Source organism: Cervus elaphus, chromosome 9 (assembly GCF_910594005.1).
Source record: "Cervus elaphus chromosome 9, mCerEla1.1, whole genome shotgun sequence".
NCBI classification, from domain to species: Eukaryota; Metazoa; Chordata; class Mammalia; order Artiodactyla; family Cervidae; genus Cervus; species Cervus elaphus.
The window spans coordinates 43,023,707-43,043,066 of NC_057823.1; the positions used below are offsets into that span (position 1 = coordinate 43,023,707).

The following is a 19,360-nucleotide window of genomic DNA, read 5'->3' on the forward strand; positions in this document are numbered from 1 at the left end:
TTTATTACTTATGTAGGTGAATTGAGTAGAAGACAAGACTATGTTTATAACAAGAAAACAAAGCTTCAGTGTATCTCCTTGAAGATATTTTAAAAGGAAGAAAATAATTTATCTTGGCAAATCACCTAAACTTTTATCTTAGTTTTATTATCAAAATATGTTGAACTTTACATTATGTGAAATCTGTATTTTTATTTCATAGTTTATTAATTCTCTATAGTTTGATAAACACAGATTCAGTGTATTGACTAAAGGAAGATATATTAACCTAAGGTGATTCAAGAACATCTTCTCGCATGTTATAATCATCATCTTTTTCTCTTAAGGAAAGTCAATATTGTACATGGAATTCTCAGATATGGTCTGCTTTTATATTTTTGTTTAAGTCATGAATACAGGAAATCAAAGTGTCAGAGCAGATTTTATACTTCTTGGTCTTTTCCAATATGGCCCAATGGACACTGTACTCTTTGTTGTCATTGCAATTCTGTTTTCGGTGGCTCTGATGGGGAATATCATGCTGATTCTTCTCATTCAATTGGACACCAGACTCCACACTCCAATGTACTTCCTACTCAGTCAACTCTCTTTCATCGACATGATGTACATCTCCACCACTGTGCCCAAAATGGCAACTAACTTTCTGTCCAATAGTAAGACCATTACATTTGTAGGTTGCGAGATTCAAGCATTTGTGTTCATGGTCCTTGGTGGAACTGAAGCTCTTCTTCTTGGTTTCATGTCTTATGATCGCTATGTAGCCATCTGTCACCCTTTACATTACCCTGTACTCATGAGCAAGAAGATCTGTTGGTTCATGGTCACATGTGCATGGACCAGTTGTTCTATCAACTCTTTAATACATACATTGTATGCATTTCAACTCCCCTTCTGTAGATCTCGGCTTATTAATCACTTTTTCTGTGAAGTTCCATCCATGTTGCCACTGGTGTGTCAGGACACTTCTCAGTATGAACATACAATACTCCTGAGTGGACTTATTATTCTGTTGTTACCTTTCATGGCCATTTTAGCTTCCTATGCCTGTGTGCTTACTGTGGTATTCCAGATGAGTTCAGGAAAAGGGCAGACAAAAGCTCTCTCCACCTGTTCCTCTCACCTGACTGTGGCAAGCCTGTTCTATGTAACCACTCTCTCCACCTATACAAGGCCACACTCCTTGCATTCCCCGGAAGAGGACAAGATAGTAGCTGTATTTTATACCATTATTACACCTCTTCTGAATCCATTTATCTACAGCCTGAGGAATAAAGAAGTTATAAGGGCCTTGAGGAGAGTATGTGTACAGAAAATGAGACTGTAGGAATTCCTTGTTGATTGAGACTGAATAATATAAAAAAGCTGTGCTTAAAATACTGTCTTGGAATGTATAAATGATAATAAAAACTGCCTAGTAATATATGAATCCTAAGAAATGTTTATGAAGGAAAAGCATGATAAAAGTCTTTATTACTCCTGATATCAGAATTGCCTTGAACATTGTTATTATAACTAGACACATTTTCAATATAGAAGCTTGAGAAACACTGTATTATCTAACTTATTTAACTTTGAACACAATGAAATTCACCCTTTTAATCCAATGTTTTCATATTATGAATATTTTGAGTTGGACATTTAAAACCTGCGATCCAAAGCATGAGGTTCCCAGGTGACTCAGTGTCAAAACAATCTGCCTGCCGATGAAAGGATGTGCAGGAGATGTGGGTTCCATCCCAAGGTTGGGAAGATCCCTTGGAGAGGAAATGACAACCCACTTCAGTATTCAGTATTCTTGGCTGGAGAATCCCATATACAGAAGAGCATGGCAGGCTACAGCCCATAGCGTCGCCAAAGACAGACATGACTGACAGACCCAGCACACATTCAAAGCATATGGAATATACTTTATCCTAATATACCTTTAGAGACACTATAAGTGACAAATTTTTATAGAAGGCGAGTTATATAATCCAATCATTCAACACATTTTTAGTGGCTTAACAATATGTGTGTCACTGGTGATAACTACATAATCAAAAATGAACACTGACATATCTCTGAAATCATCTAATTTCAAAATTCAGTATGACTGAGCATCAAAGAATGCAACAAATATTGCATTATATCAAAAGTTATAGCTGTTATAAAAACAAAATAAGTAGGGAATTTTGGTAGGGAATTTGCCATCTCCGATAAAACTGTCTTGAAAACAGAAACTGAAAGGATGGTATTTGAGAAAACATTGAAGGGAGATGAGAACATATGCCAACTGGATATCTTGTGATGTGTTTCCCAGGTAGAGGAGGAAACCAAGGAGCAGAGAAAATGGTTGGCAAAGTCACAGCGGATCAAGGTGTACACTACTGAGCTGTAGAAAATGAGTGGACATAATGGACACATAGTTTGTAATAAAATGTAGACTGGTGTAAAACTGGCATTAAGAAGATGAAAACGATTGTTGTGTTTTGCAGAGAAGATTGAAATCGGCTATTAATCGACTGCAGCCATCTCATTGTGATAAAATAATATCTCGGACTGAAGTGGTGTTATTGCAAGAGCATGAATTAGCCAGACTACACTGACAAAGCTTGTGAAATTTGAGGAAATGATAAGGTTTCAGAACTAAGCTAAGGTCATGGACTGCACAAGTGGAACACTGGAATTACCAAAAAGTTAGTTCAAGAATACCAAAGCAAAAACATTGGGTTCCTTGTTCACCTTTGATATTAGCTCTTTGGGCTTCCTGTGTAGCTCAGTTGGTAGAGCATCTGCCTGTAATGAAAGAGACCTGGGCTTAATTCTTGGGTAGGAAAGCTCCACTGAAGAAGGAAATGGTTACTCACTCCAATTTTCTTGCCTGGAGAATCCCATGAACAGCCTGGCAGGCTATAGTTCATGGGGTCGCAAGAGTCAGACACGACTTAGCACTATCTTTTTCTTTCTTTTGTCCCAGTAATGGTAACATTATTATGACTTCCATTTCCTTTGAGTGAAAGCTTTTATTAACAGAATCAAATAATTACTTCTCCTTTGTGTTTGGTGCATTTGCTCAATGTGTTTATAAGATCCATTTTTTTATACATCTAAATAATACAATTATTTTTATTTCCAAGTGCTGCACTCAATATGTCAGCAAATTTGGAAAACTCAGCAGTGGCCACAGGACTGGAAAGGTCAGTTTTTATTCCAATCCCAAAGAAAGGCAATGCCAAAGAATGTTCAAACTACTGTACAATTACTCTCATTTCACAGGCTAGCAAGGTAATGCTCAAAATTCTTGTATCTAGTCATGTCATAGTCATTCTTCTAGTACATGAACTTAGAATTTCCAAATATACAAGCTGGATTTAGAAAAGACAGAGGAACTAGAGATCAAATTGCCAACATCAGTTGGATCATAGAAAAAGCAAGGGAATTGAAAAAAAGTCTACTTTTGCTTCATTGACTACACTAAGATTTTTAACTGTGTGGATCACAGTAAAATATGGAAAATTCTTAAAGAGATGGTAATGCCAGACCTCCTTACCTGTCTCTAGAGAAACCTGCATGCAGGTCAAGATGCAGCAGTTAGAACCAGATATGGCATAATGGACTGGTTCAAAATTGGGAAAGGATTATGTCACGGCTGTATATTGTCACCCTAATTATTTAACTTACATGTGTAGTACATCTTGTGAAATGCCAGACTGGATGATTTACATGATGGAATCAAGACTGCTGGGAGAAATATCAACAAACTCAGATATTCAGATGATACCACTCCAATGGCAGAAAGCAAAGAGGAATAAAGAACCTTTACATGAGGGTGAAAGAGGAGAGTAAAAAAGCTGGCTCAAAACTCAACATTAAAAAATCTAAGATCATGGCATCTTGTTCCATCCCTTCATGGCAAATAGATGGGGAAAAAGTGGAAACAGTGACAGATTTTATTTTCTTGGGATCTAAAATCACTACAGTCGATGACTGCAGCCATGAAATTAAATGACACATGCTCCTTGAAAGAAAAGCTGTGACAACCTTGACAGCATACAAAAAAGCAGATACATCATTTTGTGGACAAAGGTCCATATAGTCAAAGCTATGGTCTTTCCTGTAGTCATGTATGAATGTGAGAATTGGACCATAAATAAGGTAGAGCGCCGAAGAATGGATGCTTTGCAACTGTGGTGTTGGAGAAGACTCTTGAGAGTCTCTTGGATAGTAAGGAGATAAAAACCATCAACCTTAAAGAAAATCAACCGTGAATGTTCATTGGCAGGCCTGATACTGAAGCTGAAGCTCCAATACTTTTTGGCCACCTGATGCAAAGTGTCAACTCATTGGAAAAGACCCTGATGCTGGGAAAGATTGCGGGCAGGAGGAGAATGGGGTGACAGAGGATGAGATGGCTGGATGGCATCACTGATTCAATGGACATGAGTTTGAGCAAACTCCAGGAGACAATGAAGGACAGGGAAGCCTGGCATGCTGCAGTTCATGGTTTCACAAAGAGTTAGACACAACTGATTGACTGAGCACATGCACCCACACACATTCTAGGAAAATTTCCATCAGTATTTGGATTTGAGGAAAGTGTTAACCATCACAATACTTAATTTTTAAATTAAAATCTGGTATTTGGATTCTTAAATAACCAAGTTTCTATCTAAAACTGTTAATGAGCTTACCTGCTCATTGAATTTATCTTCTGAGTAAATTGTTGCAAGGTATTTTTCGTAAAAGTGATAGAACATATACCAAATACATTATATTACATATTATTGTTGGGAAAATGAAGATAAAGATATGTGTTTATTTAACAGAAAGTTGTAGTCTAGTTAATAATGTTTGTATTCAGACTGTGTATGTTTTCATTAAACTGCAACCTACATTATCTCGCCTCTTAAGTTACTGAATTTTACATGTGTATATTCATGTATATATGTATATACATCTTGCCTGGAGAATCCCAGGGAAAAAGGAACCTGGCGAACTACAGCCCATAGTGTCACATAGAATGAGACACAACTGAAGTGACTTAGCGAAAGGTTGTTGCTGAATGATAAGACGCGGGATTCTTGGCCTCCGGAGGAAACGAATTCAATCCGGGGCCAGAGACGAGGCTGGATCACTCAGAGCTTTTGTGTAATAAAGTTTTATTAAAGTATAAAGGAGATAGAGAAAGCTTCTGACATAGGCATCAGAAGGAGGCAAAAGAGTACTCCCCTCCTAGTCTTTAGCTGTATGTTATATAGTCACTCACAGTCTGTTAATGAAAAGAAAGGGGTGTCATAAAATTTAGAATGGCATCCCTGGCCATAAAACAATTGACTTGAATCTTGTAGAAGGGCAGAATACAAAGAAATAGTTTCATTTACATAGATTAGGGGAACAATACCTGAGTAAGTAAGTTAGGCCATTTGGCAGAACCAACTTGAAGATAGAGTCTGGGGTACATTAACATAGCTTAAGACAACATTTCCATAAGAACAAGAAATGTATTGGTTAACTCAAGGTTTGAGAGTAGTTAGCTTTAGGTAAGACCAGGTGTCAGGGCAACACAGCATTTTAAGAGAAACCTCCTTTTAAATTTGTATAGAGAAGGAAAAACATATCGCTGGTTTGTTTCTTCCTGCTGCTTAAGAGAGATAAAAATGTCTGGCACTTGCAGCCTCTTTCCTCCATTTGGAGACCCCTGGCCTTCCTGCCTGTTACCCTCTCATTAGCATGCACAAACATGCATATATATGCTGCAAGTATGTTTGTACATGTGGTAAATAAGTGAATATATATGTTGTTGTTGCTATTGTTTGCATTTAACCTGAACAAAGAGGGAACCTTGTGTCTTCTCATTTTATAGAATTTTTAAAGAGAGATTGACATAAATGTTCAACATTTCTTTAATTTTTACAGATTAAATAATTTTTGTTTTCATAGAATAGTATTATATGAATGCCATGCCGTTATCTAACTTCTGTCTATGAACTTGAGGACAATAAACTGTGAATGGCTACAACATCTTATTGGACCTCTGGACTTTCAGAAATATGAGTCTCTTACTACCCTGAATATGGAAATCTCCTTAAGATACTTGAGAAAAAAAATTTATTGTAGAAAAAAAATTTATTTACTATGGAACAGTTCCTGGGTCATGTAATTTCTTGAAATATCCTAAATGTTTTCAAAATACATCACAGTGTATATCAGTTGGTTCTTATCAGGTAGATTCTAATATATATGATGAAATATATACATAAAGTGATATAGAGTCAAGCGACACATTTTAAAATCTATCAAACTTTTATATGGCTGTTTTCATTTGAAAAAATTAATTTTGTATACTGATACTTAATTTTTTATAGTACAGAGAGTGATTATAATAAAACATAATCAGCCAATGTGTTTAATTGTGGACTAGAGAATAAGTTTTCCCTAAAGGTCTTTGGAAAAAAAAAAGAAGAAGATTTTGTAATGATTAGGCAGTCAGCCCAGTTGAGTCTTTAAATTCTTGCATAAGGTTGACAAAATGGCACTTTGGTTTAAATACTATTGTTCACCGAAGTTTTCATGCTAAGTGATTGAAGCCTTAAAATACACTGGGGAAAAAAAAAGGAAAAATCTTACAAATTAATTGTGTGGCAATAGTTCCTAAAATGTATTTTAAATTATAGATTTTTAAAATATACTTTATGCCTCTCTGCAGCAGTGCCACATTAAATAGTTTAGTAATTAAGCATATACGTGATCTTTCTATGACCTCAAACAATAGGATTTTATTTAAAAAAAAAATTATCAGAAAATGAATCATTGTGAGTCTCTAATTACTACCTCTAATGGGGTAGTGTGGAATCATTTTTTAAACTGTAATTTTGCAGCTCCATCTCCTGTTCTTTGTTTAATATTTTATTCCAAACAAAATATCCTAGAATAATAAGCTTTATATCAGTAGAAGAGGGAATATGCCTCAGTGGAAAGGGGCTTTACATGTTTTATGAAATGAAAGACAGTTGATATGTCTATTTATCTGGTGGGTAACTTATGCTTTCAAGGCAGGCATCAAGTACATGGATGGATGAAGGCAAAGAAGACAAAGTCACAGTAAAATCATTCAGTATCCGCTCTTCAGATGCAGCTTCCTCTGAAGTAAGTCTGAAGAAACTGTAGTTTAATATAACTCATGTTCAAAACAAAAACATATGTCTACTCTGAGACATTATATTTAACATGTTAAATTGTACTTTAATGCTTATATATGTAAGTTAAGTTTTATTTTTTACATGCAGGTGTACTTTAATTGGGCTACATCAGGGCTGGCTAAGTTATATATTCATTACCTGTATGCTTTCTGCAAAGAAATATAAAGGTATATATTTGCAATTTATTTGATCGTTACTGAATCTGAATCCTCTCAGGTTTACAAGGTTTACAAGGGGCTGGGGAGAATCTTGGTGCAGTGAACTAGGACCAGTATTCAGTGAAGGTGAAAAGTGAAAGTGAAAGTCATGTCTGACTCTTTGCAACCCCATGGACTCTACAGTCCATGGGATTCTCCAGGCCAGAATACTGGAGTGAGTAACCTTTCCCTCCTCCAGGGGATCTTCCTGACCCAGGATCAAACCAGGATCTCCTGCTTTGCAGGTGGATTCTTTACCAACTGAGCTATGAAGGAAGCCCCGGTATTCAGTAGTCCTATCTATCCTCAACCTGAGAGGACATGACCCCAAGAATAAGCTTGTCTTCCTAAGGAACGTATCTGTTTCATTCTTATTTTATCTTCAAGTTTCTGCATTAAGCTTAGCATGCAATCATATTCACCAATATTTTGGGGATGATGAAAGGTTATAAAATACATCAACTATTTCAAAAAATAGATGTACATAGTAAAAGTTTATGCAGTTCCATTAAAAAAATATTTTGCAACATATGACTCCATAGGCATGCTACCCATTAACACTTCCATTTTTATAAACTATTTTATTATAACCTATTAATATTAGAACTGTACTGTATTGTCTGCATCCATAGCTTTCAGTTCTACATATTTCTCTAGTTTTCATCTCCAGAAATGAGTTACTAATATCTTAAATTAATTCTATAATATTTTTATCATTTATTACAGAATTCAAACTTCAAATGAAAATTGGAGATACCATGCAAAAATGTATGTGAATTAGAATAGTAACTTGGGGGGGGCTATATTTTGATAAAAAATAACTACACATTTAATTGCTTCTTTGGCGAAATTGTTTAGGTTGAAATTTATAATTTTCAGTTTATGGACCTAACAATAGTAAACTAGTTCTTGAATCTCACCTGGTGAACAAAAATGTTAATGTTGCTTTCTCTTTCCCTGCCAAAGTTTCTGTGGTGTGTGTGACTCTTTGCAACCCTATGGATTGTAGCCCGCCAGGCTCCTCTGTCAATGGGATTTTCCAGGCAAGAATACTGGGGTGGGTTGCCATTGCCTTCTCCAGGTTCTGGCTTTGATTTAAAATATACTTTAAGTAGGTGTTATTTTAATTTGCTTAGCTCACATTGAAGATCCAAGCCATTACCTAACGTACTGGAGGTAAATTATAATTAAACTTATTTATAATTTGATTTATAATTTATTTAAATTTATTGGTAAATGCAGTATCATAAATCCTTCCAGGCCTCAATATATTCTTTTATATTAATGTCAACTGAATCTCTAGTTTGATGTTTTGTCAAAATCAAGGTAATGACTTTGGTTTTGGAAGAGGAGGCTGGGATGTGGGAGATTTCTTTCTTTTGGGGGAAAGTAGTTACTAGATTTCTTTTAGATGTTTCTGAACTAGTGGTTGTTTTGGCCTTTTTCCTTCATCTATAGTGTATTTTTAAAAATCAATACTAGATGACCCCAAATCGATTTATTTAATTTATAGAGAAGATTTTATACCATTCAATATTTTTAATGATTATCACAGTACATACTGTCTTTGGAATCTGAGGTGAGAGAAAGTCTGATTATTAACCTTCTATATGCTATTTCAGGTGCCTCCTTAACATATACTTCCCTCTTGTCAGGATTTTGCAATTAACCATGGGAGACATTTTGTGTGTAAATATAAGTTTATATAGGTAGATAATTTTAGATATATCTGAGATACTTATTACTTCTCTTTCTAGGCTGATACAATTATTATATATTCATTTCTTTTTGTGATCAGACATATTTCATGGTAATTTAAATAAGAAGTAGAAAAGTAACTATACATGAATTCTTATATTCATAATGACATATTTATAAATTATTACAAGCTTTTCTCAAACTGCCTAATGTTTCTCACCTACTCACCTTTTCTAATTGCTAACCTAATATCCTTATTATTTCTTAGCATAACAGCCTGCTATTAACACATGTTTGTTTCAGTCTACTTTTGCTACATCTCTCCAAGGTCCTCAGGTGGACTTCCTGGCAGTCATGCACCACCATGATAGAGAATAGCTGTAAACTTTAGATGGAGAAAATCAGTTTGGCTTATATTTTAGAGTTTCAGAAAATATCAATATATTGTATCCATAGTAAAGATAGACAACAAATGTTAGGAACATTTACTGTATTTTTTGTAATTTTGCTAAATATTTTAAAAGCAAGGAGCTTCTAGTTAATAAGATATTATTTGTTCTGGAAATATACAAAGGTCAGGTTTGTGTCAGAAAATAAAAGGCAAAATTTAAATTCATTAGCTTTGAATTAATGATTTTATCATGCTATTTGATTCAAAGTTAATGTCAGTGTTAAGTTTATATTTAATTCATTCTCAAACTTTTCCTTGTGTCTGTTTTTTTTTTTTTTTCCTGAATTCATTAAATATCTTCTACATTCACAGGAATAACAAAAACTAATTGATTAGAATTATGGGGCTTCCCTGTAGCTCAGTTGGTAAAGATACTGCCTGCAATGCAGGAGACCTGGTTCAATTCCTGGGTTGGGAATATCACCTGCAGAAGGAAATGGCAACCCACTCCAGTATTCTTGCCTGGAGAATCCCTTGGACAGAGGAGCCTGGCAGGCCACAGTCCATGGTGTCGCAAGAGTTGCACGCGACTTAGCTACTAAATGACAACAAATTGATTGGAAAGGCTATAAATGTTATCATTCTCTTCATACCAGTTCACAGCCAATATAAATTCAAAACACAGAAACACAATAGACATTTAACATTAGAGTATACTTAACCAAATTTTATGTTGGTTAAAATTTTTATTACTTATATAGGTGAATTGAGTAGAAGACAAGACTATGTTTATAACAAGAAAACAAAGCTTCAGTGTATCCCCTTGAAGATATTTTAAAAGGAAGAAAATAATTTATCTTGGCAAATCACCTAAACTTTTATCTTAGTTTTATTATCAAAATATGTTGAACTTTACATTATGTAAAATCTTTATTTTTATTTCATACTTTGTTAAGTCTGTATAGTTTAATAAACATGGATTCAGTGTATTGACTAAAGGAAGATATATTAACCTAAGGTGATTCAAGAACATCTTCTCGCATGTTATAATCATCATCTTTTTCTCTTAAGGAAAGTCAATATTGTACATGGAATTCTCAGATATGGTCTGCTTTTATATTTTTGTTTAAGTCATGAATACAGGAAATCAAAGTGTCAGAGCAGATTTTATACTTCTTGGTCTTTTCCAATATGGCCCAGTGGACACCGTACTCTTTGTTGTCATTGCAATCCTGTTTTCGGTGGCTCTGATGGGGAATATCATGCTGATTCTTCTCATTCAATTGGACACCAGACTCCACACTCCAATGTACTTCCTACTCAGTCAACTCTCTTTCATCGACATGATGTACATCTCCACCACTGTGCCCAAAATAGCAACTAACTTTCTGTCCAATAGTAAGACCATTACATTTGTAGGTTGCGAGATTCAAGCATTTGTGTTCATGGTCCTTGGTGGAACTGAAGCTCTTCTTCTTGGTTTCATGTCTTATGATCGCTATGTAGCCATCTGTCACCCTTTACATTACCCTGTACTCATGAGCAAGAAGATCTGTTGGTTCATGGTCACATGTGCATGGACCAGTTGTTCTATCAACTCTTTAATACATACATTGTATGCATTTCAACTCCCCTTCTGTAGATCTCAGCTTATTAATCACTTTTTCTGTGAAGTTCCATCCATGTTGCCACTGGTGTGTCAGGACACTTCTCAGTATGAACATACAATACTCCTGAGTGGACTTATTATTCTGTTGTTACCTTTCATGGCCATTTTAGCTTCCTATGCCTGTGTGCTTACTGTGGTATTCCAGATGAGTTCAGGAAAAGGGCAGACAAAAGCTCTCTCCACCTGTTCCTCTCACCTGACTGTGGCAAGCCTGTTCTATGTAACCACTCTCTCCACCTATACAAGGCCACACTCCTTGCATTCCCCGGAAGAGGACAAGATAGTAGCTGTATTTTATACCATTATTACACCTCTTCTGAACCCATTTATCTACAGCCCGAGGAATAAAGAAGTTATAAGGGCCTTGAGGAGAGTATGTGTACAGAAAATGAGACTGTAGGAATTCCTTGTTGATTGAGACAGAATAATATAAAAAAACTGTGCTTAAAGTACTGTCTTGGAATATGTAAATGATAATAAAAACTGCCTAGTAATATATGAATCCTAAGAAATGTTTATGAAGGAAAAACATGATAAAAGTCTTTATTACTCCTGATATCAGAATTGCCTTGAACATTGTTATTATAACTAGACACATTTTCAATATAGAAGCTTGAGAAACACTGTATTATCTAACTTATTTAACTTTGAACACAATGAAATTCACCCTTTTAACCCAATGTTTTCATATTATGAATATTTTGAATTGGACATTTAAAACCTGCGATCCAAAGCATGAGGTTCCCAGGTGACTCAGTGTCAAAACAATCTGCCTGCCGATGAAAGGATGTGCAGGAGATGCGGGTTTCAGCCCAAGGTTGGGAAGATCCCTTGGAGAGGAAATGACGACTCACTTCAGTATTCAGTATTCTTGGCTGGAGAATCCCATATACAGAAGAGCATGGCAGGCTACAGCCCATAGCGTCGCCAAAGACAGACATGACTGACAGACCCAGCACACATTCAAAGCATATGGAATATACTTTATCCTAATATATACCTTTAGAGACACTATAAGTGACAAATTTTTATAGAAGGCAAGCTATATAATCCAATCATTCAACACATTTTTAGTGGCTTAACAATATGTGTGTCACTGGTGATAACTACATAATCAAAAATGAACACTGACATATCTCTGAAATCATCTAATTTCAAAATTCAGTATGACTGAGCATTCAAAGAATGCAACAAATATTGCATTATATCAAAAGTTATAGCTGTTATAAAAACAAAATAAGTAGGGAATTTTGGTAGGGAATTTGCCATCTCTGATAAAACTGTCTTGAAAACAGAAACTGAAAGGATGGTATTTGAGCAAACATTGAAGGGAGATGAGAAAGTAAGCCAACTGGGTATCTTGTGATGTGTTTCCTAGGTGGAGGAAGAAGCAAAGGAGCAGAGAAAATGGTTGGCAAAGTCACAGGGTCAAGGTGTACACTACTGAGCTGTAGAAAATGAGTGGATATAATGGACACATATTTTGTAATAAAATGTAGACTGGTGTAAAACTGGCATTAAAAAGATAAAAAAGATTGTTGTGTTTTGCAGAGAAGATTGAAATCGGCTATTAATCGACTGCAGCCATCTCATTGTGATAAAATTATATCTTGGACTGAAGTGGTGTTAGTGCAAGGGCATGAATCTGCCAGACTACACTGACAAAACTTGTGAAATTTGAGGAAATTAAAAGGTCTCAGAACTAAGCTAAGGCCATGGACTGCACAAGTGGAACACTGGAATTACCAAAAACTTAGTTCAAGAATACCAAACCCATCAGCATACAAATGGATAAGAAAGTTGTGGTACATATATACAATGGAATATTACTCAGCCATTAAAAAGAATACATTTGAATCAGTTCTAATGAGATGGATAAACTGGAGCCCATTATATAGAGTGAAGTAAGCCAGAAAGATGAACACCAATACAGTGTACTAACTCATATATATGGAATTTAGAAAGATGGTAATGATAAGTCTATATGCAAGACAGAAAAAGAGACACAGATGTATAGAACAGATTTTTGGACTCTATGGGAGAAGGCGAGGGTGGGAAGATCTGAGAGAACAGCATTGAAACATGTATATTATCAAGTGTGAAGCAGATCACCAGCCCAGGTTGGATGCATGAGACAAGTGCTCGGAGCTGGTGCACTGGGATGACCCAGAAGGATGGGATGGGGAGGGAGGTGGGTGGGGGGTTCAGGATGGGGAACACATGTAAATCCTTGGCTGATTCATGTCAATGTATGGCAAAAACCACTACAATATTGTAAAGTAATTAGCCTCCAACTAATAAAAATAAATGAAAAAAAAAAAAAAAGAATACCAAAGCAAAAACATTGGATTCCTTGTTCACCTTTGATGTTAGCTCTTTGGGCTTCCTGTGTAGCTCAGTTGGTAAAGCATCTGCCTGGAATGAAAGAGACCTGGGTTTAATTCCTGGGTAGGAAAGCTCCCCTGAAGAAGGAAATGGAGACCCTCTCCAATTTTCTTGCCTGGAGAATCCCATGAACAGCCTGGCAGGCTACAGTTCATGGGGTTGCAAAAGTCAGACAGTACTTAGCACTATCTTTTTCTTTCTTTTGTCCCAGTAATGGTAACATTATTATGACTTCCATTCCCTTTGAGTGAAAGCTTTATTAACAGAATCAAATAATAACTTATCCTTTGTGTTTGGTGTGTTTGCTCAATATGTTTAGAAGATCCACTTTTTTAATATCTAAATAACATAATTATTTTTATTTGCAAGTGCTGCACTCAATACACCAGCAAATTTGGAAAACTCAGCAATGGCCACAGAACTGGAAAAGGTCAGTTTTCATTCCAATCCTGAAGAAAGCCAATGCTAAAGAATGCTCAAACTATCGCACAATTGCACTCATCTCACACGACAGTAAAGTAATGCTTAAAATTCTCCAAGCCAGGCTTTAGCAATACATGAAACATGAACTTCCAGATGTTTAAGCTGGTTTTCAAAAAGGCAAAGGAACCAGAGATCAAATTGTCAACATCCGCTGTATCATCAGAAAAGCAAGAGAGTTCCAGAAAAATATCTATTTCTGCTTTATTGACTATGCCAAAGCCTTTGACTGTGTGGATCACAATAAACTGTGGAAAATTCTGAAAAAGATGGGAATACCAGACCACCTGACCTGCCTCTTGAGAAATCTGTATGCAGGTCAAGAAGCAACAGTTAGAACTGGACATGGAACAACAGACTGGTTCCAAATAGGAAAGGAGTGCGTCAAGGCTGTATATTGTCACCCTGCTTATTTAACTTCTATGCACAGTACATCATGAGAAATGCTGGGCTGGAGGAAGCATAAGCTGGAATCAAGTTGCCAAGAGAAATATCAATAATCTCAGATATGCAGATGACACCACCCTTATGGCAGAAAGTGAAGAAGAACTAAAGAGCCTCTTGATTAAAGTGAAAGAGGAGAGTGAAAAATGTTGGCTTAAAGCTCAACATTCAGAAAACCAAGATCATTGCATCCAGTCCCATCACTTCATGGCAAATAGATGGGGAAAGAGTGTCAGACTTTATTTTTCTGGGCTCCAAAAACACTGCAGATGGTGACTGCATCCATGAAATTAAAAGACACTTACTTACTCCTTGGAAGGAAAGTTATGACCAACCTAGACAGTATATTAAAAGGCAGAGACATTACTTTGCTAACAAAGTTCCATCTAGTCAAGGCTATGGTTTTTCCAGTGGTAATGTATGGATGTGAGAGTTGGACTGTGAAGAAAGCTGAACACCGAAAAATTGATGCTTTTGAACTGTGGTGTTGGAGAAGACTCTTGGGAGTCCCTTGGACTGCAAGGAGATCCAACCAGTCTATCCTAAAGGAGATCAGTCCTGTGTGTTCATTGGAAGGACTGATGTTGAAGCTGAAACTCCAATACTTTGGCCATCTGATGCGAAGAGCTGACTCATTTGAAAAGACCATGATGCTGGGAAGCCTGGCATGCTGAAGTACATGGGGCCGCAAAGAGTTGGACATGACTGAGCGACTGAACTGAAGTCTTCACCAATATGCTGTATGCTACATTATAACAAAACAGAGGCATAATTAATTTCCAAACCTAGATAGATATAATATTGTTATTGTTCATTCACAGTTTGATTGTTTTAGACCCCATGGACTGCAGCACACCAGGCCTCCCTGTTTTTCACCATTTCCCAAAGTTTGCCCAAGTTCATGTCCACTGAATCCTTGATGCCATCCAGCCATCTTATCCTGTGATGCCCTCTTCTCCTTCTGCCCTCCATCTTTCCCAGCATCAGGAACTTTTCCAATGAGTTGGCTGTTTGCATCAGATGACCAAAATACTGGATCTTCAGCTTCAGCATCAATCCTTCCAAAGAGTAATCAGGATTGATTTCCCTTAAGATTTAATGGTTTGATCTTGCTGTCCAAGGGACTCTCCAGAGTCTTCTCTAGCACCACATATCATAGGCATCAATTCCTTGGCGCTCTGCCTTCTTTAGGGTCCAGTTCTCACAACCTTATGTGAACATTCAGAACACCATAGCCTTGACACTATACAGACCTTTGATGGAAAAGTAATGTCTCTGCTTTTCAACACCCTGTCTAGGTTTGTCATAGATTTCCTGCCAAGAAGCAATCATCCTCTAATTTCATGGCTGCAGTCACCATCTGTAGTTATTTTAGAGTCCAAGAAGAGGAAATCCATCACTACTTCCACCTTTTCTCCGTCTTTCTGCCATGAAGTAATGGGGCTGGATGCCATGATCTTAGTTGTTTTAATACTTAATGTTAAGTCAGCTCTTTCACTCTGCTCCTTCACCCTCATCAGGAGGCTCTAGTTCCTCTTTGCTTTCTGCAACTAGAGTGGTATTATCCACATATCAGAAGTTGTTGATGTTTCTCCCACCTATCTTGATTCCAGCTTGCAACTCATCCAGCCCAGCATTTCTCATGATGTGCTCAGCATATATGTTAATTAAGCAGAGTGACATCAGGACAGTCTTGCTGTACACCTTTCTCAAACTTGAACCGATCAGTTGCTCCATACAAGGTTCTTAATATTGCTTCTTGAACAGCATACAGGTTTCTCAGGAGGCAGGTAAGATGGTCTGGTATTCCCATCTCTTTAAGAGTTTTCCACACTTTGTTATTATCCACATAGTCAAAAGCTTTAACTTAGTTGATGAGACAGATGTAGATGTTTTTCTGGAATTACCTTGCTTTCTCTGTGTTCCAGTGAATGTTGGCAACGATCTCTGCCTCCTCTGCCTTTTCTAAACTCAGCTTGGACATCTGGAAGTTCTTGGTTCATGTAATGCTGAAGCCTAACATTCAAGATTTTAAGCATGACCTTACTAGCATGGGAGATGAGTGCAATTTTCCAGTGGTTAGAACATTCTTTAGTACTACCCTTCTTGGGAACTGGGATGAAGATTGAACTTTTCCAATATTGTGGCCACTGGGTCTTCCAGATTTGTTGACATATTGAGTGCAGCACTTTAATAACATCATCCTTTAGGGTTTTGCATAGGTTTACTGGAACTCCATTGCATACTAGATTTATTAACAGCAGTGCTTCCTAAAGCCCACTTGACTTCACACTCCAGAATGTCTGGCTCTGGATGACTGATCACACCATCATAGTTATCTGGTTCATTAAGATCTTTTTTGTACAGTTCTTCTGTGTATTCTTTCCATCTCTTCTTGATCTCTTCAGTGTCTACTAGATCTCTACCATTTCTGTCCTTTATTGTGTCCATCTTTGGGTGAAACATCACCTTGATAGTTCCAATTTTCCTGAAGAGATCTCTAGTCTTTTGATTTCTGTTGTTTTCCTCTATTTTTATGTGCTGTTCATTTCAGAAGCCCTTCTTGTCTCCTTCCTATTCTTTAGAACTCTGTGTTTAGTTGCATTGATGTACCTTTCCTTTCTCCCTTGATTTTCATTTCTCTTCTTTCTTTGGCTATTTGTTAAACCTCTTCAGATAACCACTTTGCCTTCTTGTTTTTCTTTTTCTTTGGGATGGTTTTGTTCACTGCCTACTTTACAATATTGCAGATCTTGCCTGTAGTTCTTCAGGCTCACTGTTTACTAGATCAAAACCTTGAATCTATTCATCGCTTTCACTGCATATTCATAGATTTGATTTAAGTCATACCTGGCTGGCCTAATGGTTTTCCCCATTTTCTTTAGTGTAAGCCTGAATTTTGCTATGAGAAGCTGATAATCTGAGCCACAGTCAACTCCAGGTCTTGTTTTTGCTGACTTTATACAGCTTCTCTCTCTGTGGTTACAAAGAATATAATCAATTTGACTTTGGTATTGACCACTTGGTGATTTCCATGTGTAAAGCCATCACTTTTGTTGTTGAAAAAGGGTGGTCCCTGTGATCCATGCCTTCTCTTGGCAGAATTCTGTTAGCCTTTGCCCTGCTTCATTTTTTTCTACAAGGCCAAATTTGCCTGTAACTCCAGGTATAATTTGACTTCCTAATTTTGCATTCCAATCCCAAAGATGAATAGAGCATCTTCTTTTGGTGTTAGTTCTAGGAGGTCTTCTAGGTCTTCATAGATCTGATCAACTTCAGCTTCTTTAGCAGTCTGTGCCCATGGTAGGGGCATAGACTGGAATTATTGTGATGTTGAATCGTTTGCCTTGGAAACAGAGATCATTCTGTCATTTTTAAAGTTGTACACAAGTACTGAATTTTGTACTCTTTTGTTGATCATGAGGGCTACTCCATTTCTTCTATGGGATTCTTGCTCACAGTAATATAATGGACATCTGAACTAAATTTGCCCATTGCTGTCCATTTTAGTTCACTGATTCCTAAGATATCTATGTTTATTCTTAGCATCTCCTGGTTAATCATGCCCAATTAACCTTGATTCACAGATCTAACATTATAGGTTCCTATGCAATACTGTTCCTTGCAGCATCAGATTTTACTTTCATCACCAGAAAACTGAGCATCATTTCCCAGTGCTTCATTTTTTCTGGGGCTATTAGTAGTTGTCCTCTGCTCTTCCCCAGCAGCAAATTGGACACCTTCTGATGTGGGGGACTCATTTTCAAGTGTCATATCTTTTTGTCTTCTTATAGAGTTTATGAAGTTCTCATGGCAAGTATACTGTGGGTGGTTTGCCATTCCCTCCTCCAGTGGATCATGTTTTTTCAGAACTCTCCACTATGACCTGTCCATCTTGGGTGGCCCTACATGGCATGGCTCATAGCTTCATTAAGCTACACAAGCCCCTTCACCATGACAAGGCAGTGATTCATGAAGGGTAGATATAATATACATATTATTAAAATTGTGAAGCAAGAAATTTATATGCTTATAATTATATCTTATTTACAACTATTTTGATTAACAGAACATCTAAATCTTTTAATAGCATAATGAACATTGGTGGTATACACTAGATACTAAAGCAATGCAAATATTTATTAAAGATATCATGCTTATTTACAAAACTTGCACAATTCATAAATTAACTTAAGGCAGAAGTAAAATAGTATTGCTAAACCATAGATTATGAAAAAAGTCCAAAGATTAAAATACTAATCTACTTTACTCTCTTCCAAAGTTTTATTTGCAAGGAACAGATAAATGTCACATAAGATAGCAAGTTATTTGCATAAAAATCCAGTCAGTTACCATAGACACTTACAGGTAACAGAAGCTAGATGCTTTAGTGAAAAGATAACTAATCCCTGGAAGTAATGGTAATGTTGCAAATTTTATATGTAGGTGGTACTGTATTAATTTTGCATGATAAATTAATTTGGGCAAGTATTGATTGAGTACTTAGATAACAAAGTAATCAGTTAACTGAGTATGATAATTAATCTGTTAATTGACAATTAGATCATTTAGATCATATTAGATCACAATTAGATCATAATTAGATCATACATCAATATAGTTGGTAGATTGGTATATCTCCTACATTTAAGGATGTATGATTACTGGTAATGAAGTGTGAACAAGCTACAAATAAAATAAATGTATTTTCTTTTAGGTTGTATATATGTATGAACTTATGAACTTTTTGTAATGCATATGTTTAACTAAATTCACACTCATTTTGTGAGGACATATTAGATTAAAATGTTAACTGTTGAAAGGTCTCTAAACTGAGAGAAAGTCCCTGTAATCAGGAAGACAGCAGCGCTCGGGCCTGGTGTACTGAGATCATGGGTTGCTTGCAAGTGTGGAAGCA

The 19,360-nt window shown here is 36.4% G+C and overlaps 2 protein-coding genes across 2 annotated transcripts; both read left to right on the forward strand.

The window, feature by feature from the left end:
* Positions 1-343: 343 nt before the first annotated feature.
* LOC122700770 (olfactory receptor 2AK2) lies at positions 344-1,324 on the forward strand. The gene has a single exon (XM_043913825.1). It carries the CDS (start codon positions 389-391, stop codon positions 1,322-1,324), a length of 936 nt encoding a protein of 311 aa, XP_043769760.1. The 5' UTR covers positions 344-388.
* A 9,228-nt stretch (positions 1,325-10,552) lies between these two features.
* LOC122700771 (olfactory receptor 2AK2-like) lies at positions 10,553-11,533 on the forward strand. Its single transcript, XM_043913826.1, is given in 1 exon segment — positions 10,553-11,533. A coding segment is annotated over 1 exon segment (981 nt).
* Positions 11,534-19,360: the final 7,827 nt, after the last annotated feature.

What these genes read in the sequence shown, in the direction of transcription:
- LOC122700770 (XM_043913825.1), top strand. Translation starts at nt 389, where the DNA reads ATGAATACAGGAAATCAAAGTGTCAGAGCAGATTTTATACTTCTTGGT.